The 21,602-nt window shown below is 33.9% G+C and overlaps 2 protein-coding genes and 1 long non-coding RNA gene across 8 annotated transcripts in view; 1 reads left to right on the forward strand and 2 right to left on the reverse strand.

The window, feature by feature from the left end:
* Positions 1-8,486, reverse strand: part of LOC101745399 (uncharacterized) — a 40,028-nt gene extending 31,542 nt beyond the window's left edge. For 4 of the 6 annotated variants that reach the window (XM_062671133.1, XM_012694992.3, XM_012694993.3 and 1 more), the window contains exon 1: positions 8,290-8,486. Coding sequence is in view for 1 of the 6 variants with exons in the window: in XM_004931475.5 (XP_004931532.2) it covers positions 5,864-5,936 (73 nt within the window). In the remaining 5 variants the exon portion in view is untranslated. Of the gene's footprint in view, positions 1-5,863; positions 6,180-8,289 lie in introns of those variants that run through there. The other 2 variants (XM_038013834.2, XM_004931475.5) reach the window with 2 other exon arrangements.
* A 2,676-nt stretch (positions 8,487-11,162) lies between these two features.
* On the reverse strand, positions 11,163-19,561 carry LOC101745152 (ethanolamine-phosphate cytidylyltransferase). The gene is made up of 8 exons (XM_012695072.4): positions 19,306-19,561; positions 18,837-19,087; positions 18,564-18,630; positions 17,952-18,029; positions 17,204-17,363; positions 15,132-15,320; positions 14,383-14,541; positions 11,163-13,648 (listed from the first exon to the last, which is right to left on the reverse strand). The coding sequence occupies exons 1-8, from the start codon at positions 19,356-19,358 to the stop codon at positions 13,457-13,459; spliced, it is 1,149 nt and encodes a 382-aa protein (XP_012550526.1). The 5' UTR covers positions 19,359-19,561; the 3' UTR covers positions 11,163-13,456.
* Positions 19,562-19,661: 100 nt separating this feature from the next.
* Positions 19,662-20,925, forward strand: LOC110386141 (uncharacterized). The gene is made up of 2 exons (XR_002431374.3): positions 19,662-19,800; positions 20,144-20,925. It is a non-coding gene; the product is annotated as an uncharacterized LOC110386141 (long non-coding RNA).
* Positions 20,926-21,602: the final 677 nt, after the last annotated feature.

Raw genomic sequence — 21,602 nt, forward strand, 5'->3', positions numbered from 1 at the left:
ATGGTTGTCACAATACTAATTCAAAAATAACCATGGAATCCTCTAGTCAAGTATTAAATAAATTACACAATATTTTAGATTTGTTTAACCCAAATATCTTACAAGTTACAAGTTATTTTAAATCTTCTTCTTCTTCTATATGTATAAAAATGAATTGCTGTTTGTTAGTCTCGCTAAAACTCGAGAACGGCTGGACCGATTTGGCTAATTTTGGTCTTGAATTATTTGTGGAAGTCCAGAGAAGGTTTAAAAGGTATATAAATATGAAAATGCTCGGAATTAAATAAAAATACCAATTTTATTTTTCCTTTGATGTGTTCCCCGTCGGACGGATTCCTTTTGTTTGTTTTAAGTTTATTTTATACAAAAGTTTAGATCTTTTATTTATCGATTGAGGCACTACGAAGTCTGCCGGGTCAGCTACTTTTAAATATAAAAAGATAGAGTTATATTATGAAGATGCGAAACTGAAAGTAAATTCGCTACCGTCTATTTGAAACAGCTCCAAGATACTGTCGGCAGATAACGATAATGTGGACCATGCGGTGGCTCGACCACAACTAATCGTGTTCGATGACATTCGTACAAAACGGTTAACCAGTTTATGCATTCTGGTGCCAATAAATTTTGTTCATCAACAAAACACAGCTAGTGAGAAGATCGATTTTACTAAACACTAAATGATGAGAATGTTATCATACTCACTAGTTTCATTCAATTTCATGGCAATTTTTTTAATGTTTCAAATTAATCAACTTCATTTCATTTCATATTACCTTTTTTCATTTTAATTTTTTATATAAAATAGTAGACTGTATGGTATGATACCTTTGCCCTTCCAGTTGAAAAAATAGAACTACTAGGTTTATACTCATAAGTTTGACAACAAAAGAGTATGCGTGCGTGTGTGTTTATCAAATACATGGTAGTGTGTGTAATGTTTTCTTTATTGATTTACTCCTCTATATTCTCTACAAAGTTTTTGCTTAACGTATTAATAAATAGATTTTTTATTTACGCCGTCTGCTCCACGTTGATGGTAATTTTTTGTGTAGCTTAGGCATGCATATGAGATAGAACGATACTATTACCATGCTAGTAACATTGTTAATAGTGCAAACCGACAGTCAATCGCGAGTATATACTCATAAACACACGTTTTGTACAGTCCATTTTATTTGCACGACTTTCATCGAACTAACAACCCGATTTTTGAGATGCATAATTATTATGTATCGATTTAATCAGTTCACATTAACGACAATGTATTATTGATTGAATATATTATCGTTTTTTTTAATTAACCGTTAAATGATCCAATCAAATATGTATTTGCGTATTAATGATCTAGTGTTTAAACTGCCACCTGCCATTTTATGAGATGCGTATTAAATGAAAAGTATAAAATTGTATTGAAGATCGTAAAACAACGCAACGAGGTCAAGGTATGTTCAGAACGAGGACGACTCCACTAATTACCCACCCACCATGTCAGTAATACCCATTCTATTGAAAACAACACAGTGCTTCGTGAAAACTTTAAAGAACTAGGTGAAGTACCAAGAAGCTTAATCATTACTAATTATTAATGTTCTTCTTTTAAAAACGATTCTAAATAGAACAAGCTATTTGCTTTAGAATGAAATAATACTATCTATTTTATGTTAATTAATAATAGCGGCCCGCTCCGGCTCCACTCGGGTCTTTAACAAAAATTTCAAAGATATTTGACGTTTTTTTATTAAAAAAAAAAAAATAACACATTGCGGCATAACTAAAATAGTTAAACATATGCTGTCGCGACACTTTTTGTATATAATAATGTGTTCTTCAAAATCGTAGTACATTATTTTATTCTATCATCAATAGTTTTAGCAGGGCACACGATGAAAAGAATATTTTAGGTATTTTTTTTATACCTTGGGTTACATTATTGGAGTTTTAGTAAGGATCCCTAAATTTTTCAAAAAATATTATAGCCTATGTCACTCGGGAATAGTGTAGTTTCCAAACAGTGAAAGACTTTTTCAAATCGGTTCAGTAGTTTTGGAGCCTATTCAATACAAACAAACAAACAAATCTTTCCTCTTTATAATATTATATTACTAGCGACCCGCCCTCGCTTCGCTTCGGAAACATTAAAACACACATGAAACAAAAAAAAAAAAATAAAAAAAAAATAAAAAAAAGTAGCCTATGTTCATCAGGGACAATGTCGGCTTCTAATGGAAAAAGAATTTTTCAAATCGGTCCAGTAGTTTCGGAGCCTATTCGAAACAAACAAACAAACAAATATTTCCTCTTTATAATATTATAAGTAAGTATAGAAGTATAGAAGTATAGATGAATACGGTTGTTTTTCGAAATAATTTATTAAATTGTAATAACGAGAAAATAAAAAAACTGCTTTTCAGTTGTGTTAATTAAAACAATAATTATACAATTGCGATGTTTCAATCAGTGCGAAACAATGGATGTATCACTGGTAATATAAGAGTATTTTATGTTTCTTTACTATTCATTATTTGTTATCTGAAACGGTAGTCTGTACTATAAATTGAATGTAAGTTGAAAATTGATTATCAAGAGGATAATAATATGATGTTTAAGTTTATCTTACTAAAATGACATGAGACATTTTTATCTTGCGAATTTGATCTTTCTTAAAAAAAATATGTTGGGCTTTCATGGAATATTATGTTTGTGATTCGATTTTAAATTCGCAAAACTATAAATTAAGTTGCTGCAACAACAAAATCAGAGGTTTAATAACACCAAAATTGTCAATCAAGTAAAAAACAATATGAGCACTCAGATCAAATAGTTACGTTGTTATGATGTCTAATCCACAAAATAATGCGAGCGAAACCGCGTTACAGACAAAGTTTCAAATATAAATTCAAGCTTCATACGAGCACTAGACTCGATTTGTATATACGCCCACATAACAATATAATTAGCGGTCTCAAAAGGAATGTGAACAGTTTAATTCACGTCAAACAAATTAAATTATAATTAGTTCATATTATGAAGTGATAGCTTGAATCCAACAAGAGGGTTTATATGTGAATTACACAACCACAGACAGTCAGTGCCAAAATTCTATTTGCAACGACAAACCGAGACGGGTATATTTAACTGCCACCCATAAACTGTCGAATAGCTACTGTCTTAAGAACCGTAACAATATAATCAAACAAAACAACGTAACACCCATGTGATCGTTAAATTGCAAAACATACTGTAAACATTTTATAAAGGGAATAAATACAGCTCAGACATTCAATAACAGGCCAGGAATTTTGGACAAACAACTTTTATGCAATCCCTATAAACGTAATACTGGAACAATGCCTGTTTCATACACTTTTTTACTTTATTTCATACACGTTTTTACTTTATTTTGTTCTGTTATTAGTAATATACGGCATCCGAAGAGAAAACAAAGCACACGGTCCAAATTAAAAGCTTCCTCTTGAAGTCGCTTTAAAAAAGCAGATATAAATTCAATATTAATAAAATCCGGTTTAAAATGCGAATAAAATATCACGCACTCTTCAAAGATGGAAGATTTTTAATTGCACGACGACGGCGACAGTTCTCGGAATTAACTTATATTAGGCAGTTTGTTTGGACTTCATCAAAACAAACTTTTCTTTCCTTATGACTTGAATTCATCCTACACATCCTGCACTACACACATGATAATTGTTACATTAATAGAATCAATTCTTGGATGGAAATCAGTCAAGTTTATTTTTAATGACCAACGAAGCAATAGAAAATGTCGTAGTCATAACCTATTTATGACGAGATAAACAAAAACACGCTACGTCAATCACGACTTGGATACAAAAGCGAAACCAAATTATTTAGCTGAAAATGAAAAAGAAAAGTTATTTTGCTACATAATACGCGAGTCGACAGGTATTATTTTCTTTCTAGTGTGGGCAGTGTTAAGGAATGTAGCAAAAATAACCTGCTTTAGTTAGTATTTTTATTAGTCAAAAACAATCTTCAATGACAAGATTTCTCTACGTTTTTCTGCACTAAGCTAAAAAAATGTATTTTTACGATTTTTTAATTAGTATGTGGCTTTTGCCATAAGTATCTTATTATTTGGCGGCGGCAAATGTGCAAGCAATCGTACGTAGAGTTTAGTTTTAAAACCGATGCCAGTTTTTGTTTGAAAATTTTTTTTATGCCGTTGCCATCATTATTCAAGACAGGTGATTGAAGTTCGTTTCATTCAAATAACGGGTATATTTTAACCACAACTATAAATGAATTGTATTTTTCAGAGTACAATGCAACATTAAGTAAATCATATTCTCTCAGGGCATATTATTATTATTTTACATAATGTATACAATTAACGTTTTACTCGATATGGATAAAAACCACTTCAATTGACCATCAACATACAACAAAGCGCCTAAATCACTATATGTTAGGACTTAGAATAAATTTAATAAGATATTATATTCGCCCTACATTCATACATAATGCGCCGAGGTCAAAAGAGATTGCCAAGATACTTTTCCTTTCAAAAAAGTTAATTATTATAAGTGTACTTACTATACATATTGTAATATTTACTATTACTCTGGATAAAAAAGATTCCATAAAGAAAGCCTTCGTTTAGTTAGAAAATTTAAAAATGTAAAATCTAATACATTATAAAATCGCTAATCCGTCTATATACCCTTAAAGAAGCTTCATTAGCACTCAGCAACCAATGTGCTAGTACCTATATACTATATATTATTAATTAAATTGTTTCTTTGCTTCGCTACTATTGTGAACATCGATGATTTCATCCATAGCGTCTCAACGTAGTGTCTCGACGAGCAATACCAATTAATCCGTCCCAGAAGTCTGGCCAGGCCGCGTCAGGTGACGCCACACGTGTCACAACACTGTCTGCAGGTTCTGACGGCCCAACAAACTAAACGCTACGTTAAATCTCTGTGACTCTTTTTACCAACATTGACTAATAACGCCAACAAATATAGGATCATAATAGTACCGTGAATCATAGTTACACAAATTAAACAGTATTTAAATGATATAATGTAACATTAAAATAACACCTCGGATGATCTGTTATCTTGTAATCTCCGAAGACTCGTTAAAATATCTCCGAAATTATGCAAGAGGACAAGGAGTCAAATCTGCGAACGTAAAACATTCGACGTGTGTTGTTTATGAGCTTCCAGTTACATAAGGTTGAGAATGTGGCCCAGTTGGGCGAGAACACTATTTATATGCATTTTCCATTCTCAACGTTGTGACACACATTGTTGATGGCACCTACTCCATGTACGAAGGACGAATATTTTTTTAAACTGTTATATACTTTATAATCTTTAAAAAAAACGTGTAGTTTTAATAGTTAAATTGCATGTACATAGTAAGATATTCAAAAACGCAACTTCAGATTCATAATTTAATTAATATTTGAGTTTTTATTTGTTTAGTTAAAGCCTAATTAGAAAACGACGGCTTTAGTATTATATCTGTGAAATTTCAATAAAATAACATTTTTCTTTTAACAGAATAAAAGTATTTTGTCTACCTGGGCTATCTTTTAAATATAAAATTTTAATTGAATTAAAAGTTTTATTTTGCTATTTTAATCTTATAGAAAGTGAAATTTCAACTAAAAATACTTTTCAATTGGTTGCAATGACTATATTTATTATACTATTGGTTATTGTTCGAATAAGATGTACATAGAGACAAAACTACGTCGAAAACATCCTCAGTTCACACCAAAATAACAGCAAGAATTAAAGTTAACAGCGAATTAAGTTAGTGATTAATATAATCCTATGCACTGCAAAACATGATTATGCCGTACCGTCGCAGTGCCTGCAGCGCTTGGGCTCCGGGGGTGCGAGCTCTTCGCCGAGTTCGCGGTGTCGTACCGGCATGGCGGCGCATCCCGCGCCGGCGCCGCCTCCAGCTGTGCGTCAGTACGGGACTCGCACGCTCCACCTCGACCGCTCCTCTACAAGCGGCGGCGTCGCGGCTGCCACTGAGCCTGACCAGCTTGCCGCCCGCCCGCCGATAGGCGGCGCCCATTCTCGGGTTATTTTGGGCGGGCGTGAATCATAGCTCAATACTACCCGCACCAACCGGCGCCCGCGCATATCAGCCTCGTGCTTGCTACGTTTAAAGCCTACGCAATATTGCAGCCCTCTGAACGAACAAGTTCCAATGAATATCTTTATTATTATTTTACCACGACACTTCATCAACCTGTGATGCCATATGAATTGATCTTATTTGGCTTTAAAAATAGAATCTCACAAAGGGCACATTTAGTGATTGCATATATGTATTTATTTTTTGTCTAGTTTGCTAATTAGAATTTAAATTGTAAGATTGAGCCATCATTCTAAGCCCATAGAAATTTTGACTTCAAAGCTCAAGAGGGACAACAGCATTCAGTAGATCTCTGAGAGCCTCTTGACAAATGATGAACCGTGAGCTTGAAAATACTGTTATACTTTAAACATATCGTCTTGAATACATTTTTTTGGTAAAATAAGGTAAAATAAAATAAGGTAATCATTATTAATAAACTGAACTATAATTGAAAATAAAATTAAAATTATGCCCACATTTAAGCAAATTTATATGATAATTATATTAAATGTATATGAACTTTTATAGACTAAAAACTGATTTTTGTGAAGATTTGTATTCTGAATTATTTTATTGTAAAAAATAGTTACAAAGGCCTTAAGCTGGAATGCATTGTGGAACATATAGTTTCCAACTTTAATGTCATTTTAAATTATGAAACACACAAAAACCAAAAGCAAAGAGAGATAGTGAGGCATCAGAAGATGGATCAAATCTTAAACTATGCACAAATGCTACAACTACCCTGAGTAGTCCTAAACCACAAAAAGTTATTTTTTTATTATATTTTTAACTTTATTAATTTATATCAAATGGCACTTTGCTCACTTTGTGGCACTTTGAGCACTATACAATGCTCACTTTTTACTCATTTTATTATAGTTAGGTCACTGTGTTGCTTGCACTATTTGTTATTAATTTTAGCCCACCTAATGTACTCATTAGTTGGTGTGCCTGAAGAGAAAGAGAGAGAGAGAGAGAGAGAGAACACTATTATATACAATGGGTAGTCTTACTGCTAAGTCATCGCTTCCAAACAACCATCAGGTTGTCAAGAATCATTTTATATACCAAAGCTCCATTTTATATATATTTTAGGTGTAACATCTTCAATGATCACATTATAACTACTATCTTTTATATACAGGTACTTAGTTCTTAATGTTCACTGGTTTTTATATTTGGTAAAGGTGATGTCTCGTAAAAGCATACTTGCTTTTGCACAAAAATTTAGTTTAGTCTCAATTTAATTTCTACTTAATTCCCTTAATTATGTACATTATTATTACTAAGCTATGTTCTTTTACTATTATATATCTTTGTCTAAATATGAATAAAAGTAAAATTGCTATTTATCTTTGTGTCTGGTATTACCGACGTTCATTGATAAGTAAAGGTTATTATAGGCCTTTGACATTTTTTATACCTACCATATTTAATTTTCAACAACTGTAAAGTGAGAAACTTGTCTTTTAGACAATTGGTAATGTTTAGTTGTAACTGACTGACTTTTATGGGACTGTTTAGCAAAGATTTACTTACTTTAAATTTTTTTTATTTAAAAAATATATCATAAATACTTATCGCGGTATCTAGTACTCTCATAAAACAGCAGAACTCTAATAACACACAGATTATAAAATGTTCATAGTTGATTAAATTTTCCCAACCCAATTGCAACTATTACAAAAATAGACAAATTGGTTCATGAAACCAATATTTCAAACACAGCCATCAAATTAAATGATAATATTATTATTTATCCATACAATGTAACTGACCGCTGAGAAACTATGTTTATCACTTTTTTTGCAGTAGCCGCAACCTTTAATTTTAGTACCTGTTCACCTAATAAATGGCAATAAAAATTCTGCCAAAGACTTTTTAATGTATTGAGTGCAACTTTATCATGAGCATGTTATGCGTAGTTTTTGCAAAGAAAATACGTGACTGAACAAAAAGACATCATAAAAATTATTTAAAACTAAACACAGCATTAACTTGCCGGATTCAACAATATATTTACAAGCTTTCTAAATCATCTATATGAGGACGGTAATTAATTTTAACCATTTTTTTTATATTTTAACACAAAAACGAATCAGGTTTGATTTTGTAGGCGGTTTTAAATCCTACCTTTGAGATCTGTGGTAAAGTTCCTTTCAAGCTTTCCAGTAAAACAAAACACGTGGACAATGATATAAGCAAATACTTATTAATTCCGTTACACCACGTCACTATATTTTTTAATATCGTAAACTTACTAAATAAATATATTTATTAACCATCTTTTGACTTTTCTGCCATATTGAGTTTCAAGTGTTGCCATTAGCTTAAACACCATTTTCTATTATTGTGTTATCACGGAAATACTAGAAATGTTTGTCACTAATGTTTACTCTTATACCTGCTTTATTCCTTGATCAACATCATAATTATTGAAACGAATTAGCACAAATAATAGTCATGGTTAATATAAATGATTTTGTTAATGATCTTTTTGTGATTTAAATTTTTTTTTTTATCCTTTAAAACGTACAAACATTTAAAAAAAATGGTTACATGGCTGTCAGTACAGATTTGCATTCTCCAACAAAGAACGCATATATATCAATTTCGTTCACACATAATGTACTTAGATTCACATAGTATCCTAGTATTTTACTTATTAATTTATTTATTTAGTATTTTACTTTAGTGAACTTTGGCCGTATGGGCCACGTTTTCTTTGCCTGTTCAATTAATCTATTTTTAATTAAGTAGAGTAGAAAGAGCACCAAGTGTCCACTGAAAAGGGGCCACTTAAGATGGCGCCATAGTCTAGTAGCAGCTAGGATTTTTAAAAAAGCACCCTAAGCTACCACACTTTGGCTATGTTCCGATATGCACCAAATATATTAAGTGATTAATCTATGATATGCAGTAATATCTTCGATCAATAATACTACTGGATTCCCGATTAGCGCTTCAAAAACGGCACGAAAAATAAGACCATTATTTCAAATTAGTATGGTCCAATCATAGCCAACACTAATGCCGGCCACTGACATGCGCGCAAATATTCGTACATTGTACGAATGTTTGCGCGCATGTGAAGGGCCGTCAAACATTCATTCATTAAACGGCCGTCTGGTGTAGTGGTAAGTGACATGGTCACTACACAAGGGGGTCGCGGGTTCGAATCCCGCCAAGGGAAGATATTTGTATGATAATTAAAAATGTATTTTCCAAGGTTATGGATGTATATTAAATATATGTATGTGTATAATAAAAATCTTAAATTTATATCCGTTATCTGGTACCTGTAACACAAGTTCTTTACGAACTTATCACGGGACCACTTAACGTGGCGTGATTGTTAGTAAATATTTATTATTATTTATTATTTATTTATTATTCGCAAACCTAGCGGCTGTGCAAATGGGTTCGCATACTCAATTTGCGAACCCATTTGCGCTTCCTCCTACACTTGTTTACGAATGTCTCACGAATTTCTCCTCCTTTTTAATTCTTCAATAGAACATTGAAAAGAAAAAGAGTTTTGAATTCTTTCCCAGACATCATTAACAGCCATGCTGTTTTTATGGGATTTCTTTTGATGAAGATACGCTACACAGTAGGCGTCACGAACTATGAAAATGGCTATACGTCCGTTACCTTCGCAATCGTCGGCGCAACTGGGCAAGCGAATGTGTGGGAGACTACGCGAAGGTTTGAGGTTCGCGCGCTTTGATGTCTGTTAAAAAACCGACGCAGCTTGGAAAACCACGAATGCAGCGAAAACTTTGCATAATCATTCGCAAATGTCGTCCTACACTTGCGGGTTTGCGTATTCGTGCGCATGCGAGTGACCAGTGTTAGCTATATTGGTCACTGTTTAAAACAAAACGCAGTATAGTATAAGTTAGCAGATGGAACAACCATCTCATATTGGTTGTTTCATCCTTAGGCGGTGGGGTCACCACTTCCCTACGCCTTTTATGATTATTATTGAAAAGAGGTTATGCACACATTATTCTCAGTGGGTGGGTGGTGGTTCGTGTTAGCAACGTCGTCAGGTTTGAGCCCCGTGAGCTCACCTACTAGTTAAGGTTACGCTGAAATAGCCTCTCAAGGCGTTGCTCCTTAGGTCTATCCTCCATGTTTTATGTATAAGTTTTATTATAGCCATGGGCTTCTAAACATAGATTATTATTTATTATATGATTACTTAATATTTATGACTTGTAACGATGCCATTGTTTATAAAATTCTGCAAAATCTATATATATAAAAATGAATTACTGTTCGTTAGTCTCGCTAAAACTCGAGAACGGCTGGGCCGATTTGGCTAATTTTGGTCTTGAATTATTCGTGAAAATCCAGGGAAGGTCTAAAAGGTAGATGAATATGAAAATGCCCGGAAATAAAGAAAAATAACAATTTTGATGTTTCCCTTTGATGTGCCTCCCCCCCCCCCCCCCCGTCGAACGGATTCTTTTTGTTTGTTTTAAGTTTATTTTATACAAAAGTTTAGGTCTTTTATTTATCGATTGAGGCATTACGAAGTCTGCCGGGTCAGCTAGTATATAATAAATAAGCACATATGAGTCTGTGAAAAGAAAAATAATAATAAGCAAAATGAGATGAAGTCCATTAGTGTGGAATTTTACACAATTGGAATAAAATTAAATGAAACCAGATAAGTTGAATTGGTTCTCAGTAAAATAGTTGTTTACTGAATTCAATGGACTTCTTTGAAAAATCTGATAAGCCACGTCCATTAGCTTTGCTTCATTTTTCCACATTTGTGCAGTTTCACAGATGTTTAACAATTAATAAACTACCGTTATTACACATTTAATCCTAAAGAAACATTAACAAAACAAAATAAAACCATTCACGCACTTCACTCCACACCTGGGCCCCCCAAAAAGACCCAATGGACCAATCAAACAAACACGTGCGTTAAAACACAAACTATCCAATCTTTAAGATATTTGAACTTAGGGTGCGAACAATTAAAACAATTTATAGACACACCAGTTCAATTTATTGGAATTGAATAAATAAAAATTAGGTACTTCATTTGAAGTTTCAATTAAAGTTTTCGGCGATATTAATAAATAATAACAGTATTTAATTATACATATCTTTTTCAATCTTTGGATCTATGAATATTAATTTAATTACTAAATATAAATTATAATGGAGTATTTAGTATTTAATTTAAAAAAACATGAGCTAATCTGAAACGAGATGTAAAACTACATGAAGCGGAATGTCATGACAAACGTGAGTTTATTTTATTATTACAATATTTCCAAACATTTTTACTAAGACACCACTTCGTTGTTTTGTTTTCTTTTTCAAAATAATACAATGAGAGAAAGAGAGAGAGAGAGAGAGAGAGACAGAGAAACATAGAGAGAGAGAGAGTTCGAAATGCTTTATAAGTTTTGTAACACGATAATTCTACTAGATGCGGATATAAAAATAAACCACGTTTGATTTCTAGTAATATTATATTATAATATTATTCTGGCCTACAAGTTTGTAGATTGACTAAATAAAATTGCAAATGACAACTTAAGTTGTAAGATAGATATATCTTCCTAAAATATTATTTTTATTGATAGTAAAAATATCTTAATAGTCCGTATTTAAAATATAATCAACAATTAAACATTAAATAATAAAACATGTACAAACATTTATAATAAAACGAAAACACGTATTACATATAGTTAGAAATAGTTTAAATTCATAATAATTAAGAAATATGTATAAGCAATAGCTATCATTTACTATGATTCACATATTAAATCACTAAACATTTTTTATCAAGGTAAATGCAGTTCCTATAGTATTAGCGACACGATAACCCACCCTTCTCTTATCGTGTTCGCCTCGAATTACATTTCCGACACAGTTACATTTTTGCAGTTTGAATCTACGATGCGAAACTGCAAAAATTTCTGAATTGAGAATGTGAGTAGAATTAAAAACTAAAACTACAGCATGCTCCATAACCAGCTGGAATTTGCACGGCTTTATATTTGGTCAAACAACATATTTTATTTAGTATAATTTGAGTATTATTAAGTGCAGGGTGAATTTTCAATGGTAAATTAATCTTTTTAGGCAATTTTTCCTAAGTGCATAGATGACTGACAATAAACTTTCATGGATCATTGTCTTTTCCTATTCAAAATTTTAAAACAATTGGGGTATATACTCTATTCATTTCGTGACAAGGGAGACGCCCTTGCCCCAATGTTTAAGTTTGGCCTTTAACAAGATTCAATAAGAATTTATTTGACATTTCAGAATTATGTTGGCTACATATTGTTTTGGCATTTACTGTCTATACTTTATAAATGCCATCTCCATATTCGTACATCTACAGAGGTTCAAACTCTATTTAGGAAAACATAGCAGTTAAATTATAAAGTCCAAGTAGGGTACAATGGATGAATTTAAATGTGATTCAATGTTATTTTTCATAACTGTTTTATAAAGTTATAGAAGATGCCTATAAAGTTATTTATAAAGTTATGATAAAGTTATTAAAGAAATCCTTTAATCGTAACTAGCACTAGTGCTCCACATCAATCGTAGAAAATCCAATCACCTTAATAATCTTGGGAATCATAAAAAATCACCCTGTATAACGAGAGAAGAATTAATATTTAAGCAAAAGGTGCTATAAATATGCCCCAAAAACTGTTGTATAATAATAACTGTTTGGGCGAATAAAATTAAAACACACATGTTTTTTCATTACAAATTAGTCGAATTCCTAACACAGGCAATGCTATTATCATTATCAGCAAATAAATAAACTGAACTAAATATTCAATTACAAGTTTGAGAACATTTTGATTTATAATATAGAATAAGCTATGACTGAAACGATCATGCGATGAAAAAGTAAGATATAGATACAAATAATTTCTACACTTTAAATAAATAAAATATTTTCAGATACATCCACAGCAGTTTTCATTTTATACACAGGCGGAGTGTTTATAAAGTTTAAACATTTACCGAGATTGTTTTTAAAACCAATACAACTTATAATGAAATGTATTATATTGAAAAAATTATTGGACCACGTAATTATGGCACATTAATATTTAACTAATTTAAACCATTTATAACTGTGATTTCAACCACCAAACCAACCGTTTAACCGTAAAGTCCCGTAACGTAATTTGATTGAAAAATATTTGTAATAAAAACTAATGCTGATCCATTTATTACAGTTGAATTTAAAACTTAACTTACACAAGAATAAGTGAATTTCAAGATCTGTTCTTTTTTAACTGGAATTTTCGATGGCGCAGTCTCCGTTCTGTGATTTTTCCACAGTTTTGTGGTTATTCTTGAATCCTTTCATCATGGCAAGCTCTTTCTTTTCTTTACGAGAATTTCTCACTTCGAATTCAAGTCGATGACGTATTATCCGTTGGACAATGTCTTCTGTCGTCATCGTATTCCCCGAATTCAGGATCTGGAAATACGTGAACAAACAACGTGGTGACGTTTGTATTTGATGCGGAAACTTTAAAACAAAATTAAGGAAAACCACATTCCTTTACCTTACCATTTTTTTTATATTTACTGGGCTCTATTTGCTGGACCTCTTGAGAGTCCGAACGGGTAGGTACCACGACCCTGCCTATTTCTGCCGCGAAGCAGTAATGCGTTTCAGTTTGAAGGGTGGAGCAGCCGTTGCAATTATACTGAGACCTTAGAACTTGTATCTCAAGGTGGGTGGCGCGTCTACGTTGTAGATGTCTATGGGCCCCAGTAACCACTGAACACCAGGTGGGCTGTGGGCTTGTCCACACATCTAAGATATAAAAAAAAAGACAAACCGTGTGCCGATTCATCCCAAAGCTACTTTACATACCTATAGAAACTATCGTTGTCATTGTCTCCAGTCATTGATAACATTACACTGTCCTGATTTAACATTTTACAGTAGGTGGTACATTAAACAAAAAACCAAAGCAAAAAATAACAAATATGTTTAGTAAACACGTAACCTTACATAGCTACTCATACTAGAGGTCCCGCAGTAGTCGAAATTCGACTATAATTAATTCTACCAACCAATCTATGCAATATAAAAAAGTAGAACTACTGTTTGTACTGAGTTATAGAGATAATTTCCTTGGGTTGCAGTAGTTCTTGGGATCACGTAGACAGTTCGTGAACTAATCGAATGAGACGAGAGCTTACCTTGAAGCAGGCCCGTTGTTTAGGCACCTTGTAGGGGTCTGCGCCATCCGCGTCCGGCGCGATGGGCGTGAGACCATGACAGACGACCTTCACACGGAAATGGTCCATCAGTTCCGCGGTCACGCTGTACGGAGCACCGATCACAACTTCATGCACGTACTAAAAATAATAACAATAGTTTAATGTAAAAAGGTTCTAGTTCTAGTGCAGCATACAATTCCGACTTTAGGCATAATGGAGAGATTCACTTTGATAAAGCGGCACGACACGAGAACCCTCTCATCGTGGCCTACTACTACGTTCCCGATCCTGCGGACAGAATGGACTGGAATGGAGCAGTCGACGTCGCCCCAAACACGTCATTTCGGATCCTCCCGATCCACTAACGGTGCTTTTAGGTACCTCAAGCACCGGTCATCGTTCTCGTCGAGCCCGTCGCTTGCGACAAAGGGCTCGTCGAGTAAATTAACCCTCAGACACAGCCCACTGAGTTTCTCGCCGATCTTCTCAGTGGGTCGCGTTTCCGATCCGGTGGTAGATTCTGCGAAGCACGGCTAGCTAGGGTTCGTGTTAGTAACGTCATCAGGTTTGAGCCCCGTGAGCTCACCTACTAATTAAGGCGACGCTGATATAGCCTCTCAAGGCTTTCAGCTTAGGTAGGAAAAAAAAGAGATATTTTCTTATCAGTTTCGCTTACACCCTGTATATTATGAGTTGAAGTAAATATTTTCATTCAATAAAAAACTTACTTTGCAAGCCAACACCGATAATACCCTTTCGTGCAAGTTCATGATTGGGTAGTTGGATCCCTTGTAGCGATTTACTTCTAAGTCTGTGTGCAGACCAACGATGAGGAAATCTCCTTGTTTATGAGCTGCCTCCAGAAAATCCAAATGACCCACGTGGAAGAGATCGTAGGCACCGGCAACATATACGACCTTCGAGAATAAAGAATGAGTGTGTTTTATTTGAATTACATTAAGATTCTTGTTCAGTACAAGAACGATTCTCAGTTCGTATTCAATTTTTTTTTATTGCTTAGATGGTTGGACGAGCGCCTACTTGGTGTTAAGTGGTTACTGGAGCCCATAGACATCTACAACGTAAATGCGCCACCCACCTTGAGATATAAGTTCTAAGGTCTCAAGTGAGTCGACTATTATCAAAGGCGGCAATCTGACTTTTGGACAATGATTGGTAAATCAGAAAAACGAATTATTGACTTTGTATTCCATTGGCAGTCACAAAACTCTTCGGAACGACATCTTAGATAAATAACAGGTTAACTATTAACCTTTATTTAATGCAGGTTTTGAACCGTATTCTTTGAAGGAGACGATTATATTCAAATCAATCTGTATTGACATATCAATAAAAAAATTTTGTCCAAATGTACAGATTGCCACCTTTGATAATAGACGACTCAAGTATAGTTACAACGGCTGCCCCACCCTTCAAACCGAAACGCATTACTGCTTCACGGCAGAAATAGGCAGGGTGGTGGTACCTACCCGTGCGGACTCCCAGGAGGTCCTACCACCAGTGAAAATATTTTTGATACTTTCATTGCCGGTATGCCAAGGTGTTCGACGGGGCCACACTAAGTATTCATAATAGCTGTCCTAAGCATTTATGACAAAAATTTGATCTTAAATTAAATATAGCACACAATATTTTACTTGATACATTTAATTATTACAAATCACTACCAATTTTGTTTATTACACCGACACACACACACACACACACACACACACACACACACACACACACACACACACACACACACACACACACACACACACACACACACACACACAGAGGCTTTTTTGCGTTTCACTAAATTTGTCTCTAAGTGTTTTTGCATTATCTTGCAGATGTGTGAGCGCGGGTTTATGAGCAAATTAAATAAAAGCACAAAAGAAACTACGGCATTATTATTATTTTTCTACTACAAATTAAATGTCTTTTAAGGTTCAGCCTCACCACGATCATCCGGTACATAATGATCCGTACATTCGGTTACGGCCATTTGAACAATGAGAAGGTTGATACATTAAACTAAGTTCGAGGTTCTTCGCACAAACTTTCTTCGGCAAAAGCACAGTCCGTACGGTTCTCGCTTTGAATTGTTATGGTAGAATCGAATATTTTATCATTATCATAATGTTTTTGTTTGAAAATCAATGCACAGGGAGAAATGTAGGATAGTAGAAAGTGTTTGCCAATTTTACACGCGGGATGTAATGTATGATCCTACTTTTCTCCCGCGGTGCACATACTATTTTTTCTCCTACCAGGCCGAAAGTTCGTGGAGTACCTAGGTGGGGTCCAGGGGCGAAGCCCTGGCCAGGGTTGGGGGAGGCGGAGCCCCCCCTCCCCCTTCAAAACAAAACAATTTAACCTTTTTTAAATAAACTAATAACTAATTGAATTGGAGCTGTCTGATGAACTCATCTTTGTTTAATACTTCACTATTAAATTTTATTGCCTTTTGTTTATTGCACTTTTACACTAAGTGCAATATTGCAAATTACCCGAGCACAACAATGGCGGAGAATTTTAAGTGCGTGAGAGCAGATGTAGACAATAACGCGCACGCGCACTTGTCAGTACCCAGGGAGGAAAAGTTAGACTTTCTTCCCTGTACAGCGGGAGGAAAACCGAACTTTCGGCGTAGGTAGGAGAAAAATGCATTTACGCTGTAATCGAGTTTGCTGTTACAATGAATCGAAACTTGTTTAATTAAGCCAAGAAATAAGACAACAAATGAAATATAAAAAAACTTGTTTCATTCTTTAAATATTATGGATGTTTATACCTTGTCGGTAGGTTTAGGGGAGAGTCCACTACTGAATTGTATGATCTTCTGTGTTGTAGGCAGGAACTGGGAGCAGCCTGTGTAAGGGGATCTGGCTGTTGAATCTGTTCCAAGATTCGATGAATGCTCTAAAGCTACTGAATATTCTTTCTCACCTCTCCTGTAACAAGATTGCCAACCATTTAAAATTTGTAATATACTATGGTTAAAGTGTAGTATACAAGTAAATATGAATCAATGAATTATATAATTATATTTTAAAATCATTGATACATTCGAATACCATAATTCAGTTTTGCATTTTATATTCTGTTAAAAATACACTATTTGAATTATTTGTGATGTACAACATTATTATCTATAGTTATATATTAGTTCTTTTGACATACCATTTAAAAGAAGCAGTGGAAACTTTTGTCTTAACCAGAGAAAGCATTGGAACAATTGGGTTGAATTTGTTCATAGTTTAATGTATAAGAGGGCTGCAGTATTCAAAAAAGGGTATAATAATATGACAATGACAAAATGCAAATATGCAAAGTACATTTCTTTTATTAAGCTCATGGCGAACCTATTGTTAATTGTTTACAAGAGTTCATAGAGATCAAAATGATAAAAAGTAAGTAAAAACTTTGTACGTAACACTATAAGCACAACAGAAGCATTCATAATCAATATATTACTGAAGTTGGACTTACATCATTAAGTAGCTTTATTCAGAAAATCAGTTAATAGTGTGCTAACTTACTTAAAATGTTCTCTAGTGAGTAATAACATTCTCCCAACTAAGTCCGTTGTAGATACACCAGCTGTCCTCTGTACTTCCCTTTAAACAAAATAATGTCTATTTCATAGTTGTTTCATTCAATTTATTACTAGTCAACCCTAGTCACCGTTTTGTGACTATTTCTAAATATTTAAAATAGAAACACCTGTTAATGAGATCAACATTTCACATACATTTATGGTACTAGGCCATGAATCATCCCCAAAATGTCAATAATAGAAAAGTTGCAATTGAATGAATCATTCACGAAAAAGTAGAACAGACATATTTATTAGTTATTTTTTAAATAGTATACATTCATATATATGTCAAGTTTTATATATCTATAAAACATATTATCTTAATGATTATTTCTTAGATTCTTTTTGCAATAAATAATAATACTATCAGTTATTGATGATGTATAAAAATGTGATAACATAATGTGTGTCACAAATGATAATCATTACTTAATTATTATGATTTGATACATAATGTGATTGTTTTAATTGTTAAAAGACACATTATTGATGAACACTTCATATTTAAAAATTTAATTTTAATGATGAAAAGAGTATATAATTTATTATTTACTTGTATCTGCCAGCTTTTTTCACTAAATGATATGTGTCAATCCCATCAGCAGTAACCGTTATGTCATCTGAAAAATGTAGAGACAGATCTTATTTGTGATACATAAATGATTTCACTACATTTTATGACTGGAATATTCTTGAAAATCAGCAATTGAAGTTCTCTTGACCTTTGCCATATTATTATTTGAAAATTAGAAACTTTAATATAAGTGAATCCTGGCCAGTGTTAGATACTTATTTGAATTTAGAAATGACACATTATGAAACTCACCTCCGTGTACACAAAAATCACATTGATACTTGTCCAGTGTCTCCAAAGTAGTCACATAAGGAGCACCTTCTACAACTTGATCTACCCATTTAATAGCTTTAACCATCTTGTAACGCTCTTCTTGTGTAAAAACAGGGGGCCCTTTGTGTTTTGATATTTCTTCATCTGTATGCACTCCAACAATTAAAACATCTCCAAGGGCTTTCGCTTGACGTAAAGAATTTGCGTGACCGAAATGAACCATATCGTAACTGGAAAAATCAATACATTACACTGAAACAGCTAACCACCGCGATTGTTACATAAAAACATCAAGTTTGTAAATTATACCGCGCCGGATAAACTAATAGAGTATTGTAAATTGATTTTATGTTTTACCTTACGAATTCCGGTAAATAGATTAATTCTATGTTAATTTTGAATGACATTGAAATTATTTCAAATTCAAACTTCCGGCTATTTTACTCACCATCCATCGCACCAAACTCGGACTTGCTTTTTTTCGTGATTTTTATCACTCATCTTAAACGTGGATTTTTAGATTATAATTTGTTCGATTAAAATTTTTATTTTAAATTAATTATGTCGTGATTTCAATTTTGTACTTTTTGCACATCAAACCTCCTGCGCATTCATTTGCTGACTAAAATATTTAAATAATTTTGATTAAAGCAAGGGGAAATATGTGACACTTCGTAAAAGTCAAACTGACTTAGACAATTTTGACATTTTGTTAGACAGTATTAAATAAAGTAAATATGTACGATAGGTACTAAATACCGTAATAAATTAAAACATAAGGGTCGTATAACCTTTTATTTGGTTTTGTAAAAATTAGGAAGCCGATATAATCTGGCACTTGCGCTACTAACGTGATATAAATTTTTGCGGACACTTTTTAATGTGGATAAATCGTCTACATACTCTACACGCAAAAAGGCCAAGAAGTCATCCAATACGAATAGTAATAATAAAAGTTATCGTTTATTTTCTCTTTTATTTTTTGCTAGGTTGTGTAGACGAAGCCACGGCCCACTCGGTGCTAGCTAGTTACCGAAACCCATAGACATTAACAAAGTAAATGCCGACAACTACCTTGAGATATGAGTTCCAAGTCCTAATTTCTAATACAACGGCTGGCGCATCCTTCAAGCCGAAACGCATTACGCAACGATTTAATCTCTTGTTTTTTATCGTGATTATTTTCTTCCCAACGATTTGAATACTTTTAAGTATTTTTAATTATGTCTATGAATCGTGAAAACCAAAGACTATACTATAATTCCATTACTCAATCACTTTTACAGCAGCTGTTGGACTGTGGTGAAGATCGTCGTTCTTCACAACATGGCGCATGGACGCATCAAGCAAGTTCTAGATTATATAATCTATAGAGGGAATTTAACTAGGGTGGACCGTGGTGGCGCATCAGCTCAATACGGGATGAATGCAAGCTTTGTAAAGTGCAGATCGACGGTAAGCACAGCTGTGCTTACCGTCGATCTCGACCCGCTTCGGAACCGCTGTCAGTGTTGCTTTATTACGTTGGGAAATCCAATTTACGGCTACCCGGCCGATGAGAATCAAGCAGGCTTATATTGGACTCCACGGCAATTACCGACTAAACCACTCTCTCCCGACCTCCGATCCCCGGCCGAGACGGAGCTCGGGTTAGGGTAGGTAGGGGAATCCCATGGTCAATATTTAGAACTAGGCGGAATCGTCGAGGGGACAGTACACGACTCAACATCAGACTCGAGGCAGCCGCCTCGGCGTTGCCGCCGGTGACCTGGTAAACCCCACTGAACCAGAACCAGCCTGCCGGGTCAGAAACACGTAACACTCCCGCCCGTTCGTGCACGCCCACACACAGCTGTTCCGCGGGACCACCATCGTCCGATAAACACGGTGAAAGATTCTACGAGACATCTACAAATGAAATAAGAAGGAAGAATACGAACATAGAAGAAAAAAAAGTTACATTCACGTTCATATTGCTATGTAACAGAACAATTTTCTTGCTTATCAAAACTGAAATTTTCTAAAATTTTATAACAAAAAGAAACTAATAATATTTGAAACATTTTAATTTTATTTCTATTACTTATCCGTTTCCTCATTTCCTTATTTTTTATTGCCCTGCAGACGAGCATATGGCCCAGCATATCACCTGATGGTGAGTGGCTACGGTCGTACATGGACGTAAGCAATTCCAGGAGCAGAGCCAAGCCGCTGCCTACAAAATGTCTTGCCTACAAGTGTATTTATTTGCATATTATTTATAGTATCGCACACGCCATAGTTAGATCGTGCATATTTTATTTTAACGGGAAACATTGTTGTGTAATTAGGTAATAAAAAGGGTCAAAGGGTGTAGTCAAATCATAAAGTACTGAATTTAATGTTTTTAGAATTTTTCTATGTGTATTCCTTTAAAAAATACATATCCGAAAACAGTAGTGTTCGAAACTCAATTATAATAAATTTGCAGCAGAAATATTATTTTGCTGCTTTTTTTATGGTTTGTAAGGCCAAACTCAAAGTACCGCTAAATAACGAAAATACGATAAATAGCGAAATATACCGCAGAATTAATTACATGATCGAAAAATATGACTTCCCTTCAAATTAGGTACCGAAAATGATTTTCCTCGAAAATTTTAATAAGGTAAGTAGTTTAAGATGTTATTAAACATTATTACAAGTTCCTACATTAAGAAAACGTGGTCTGATATCTAATCAATTCGCCGAGGAATTTAATTGGCT

Source organism: Bombyx mori, chromosome 11, assembly GCF_030269925.1.
Source record: "Bombyx mori chromosome 11, ASM3026992v2".
Classification (NCBI taxonomy): domain Eukaryota; kingdom Metazoa; phylum Arthropoda; class Insecta; order Lepidoptera; family Bombycidae; genus Bombyx; species Bombyx mori.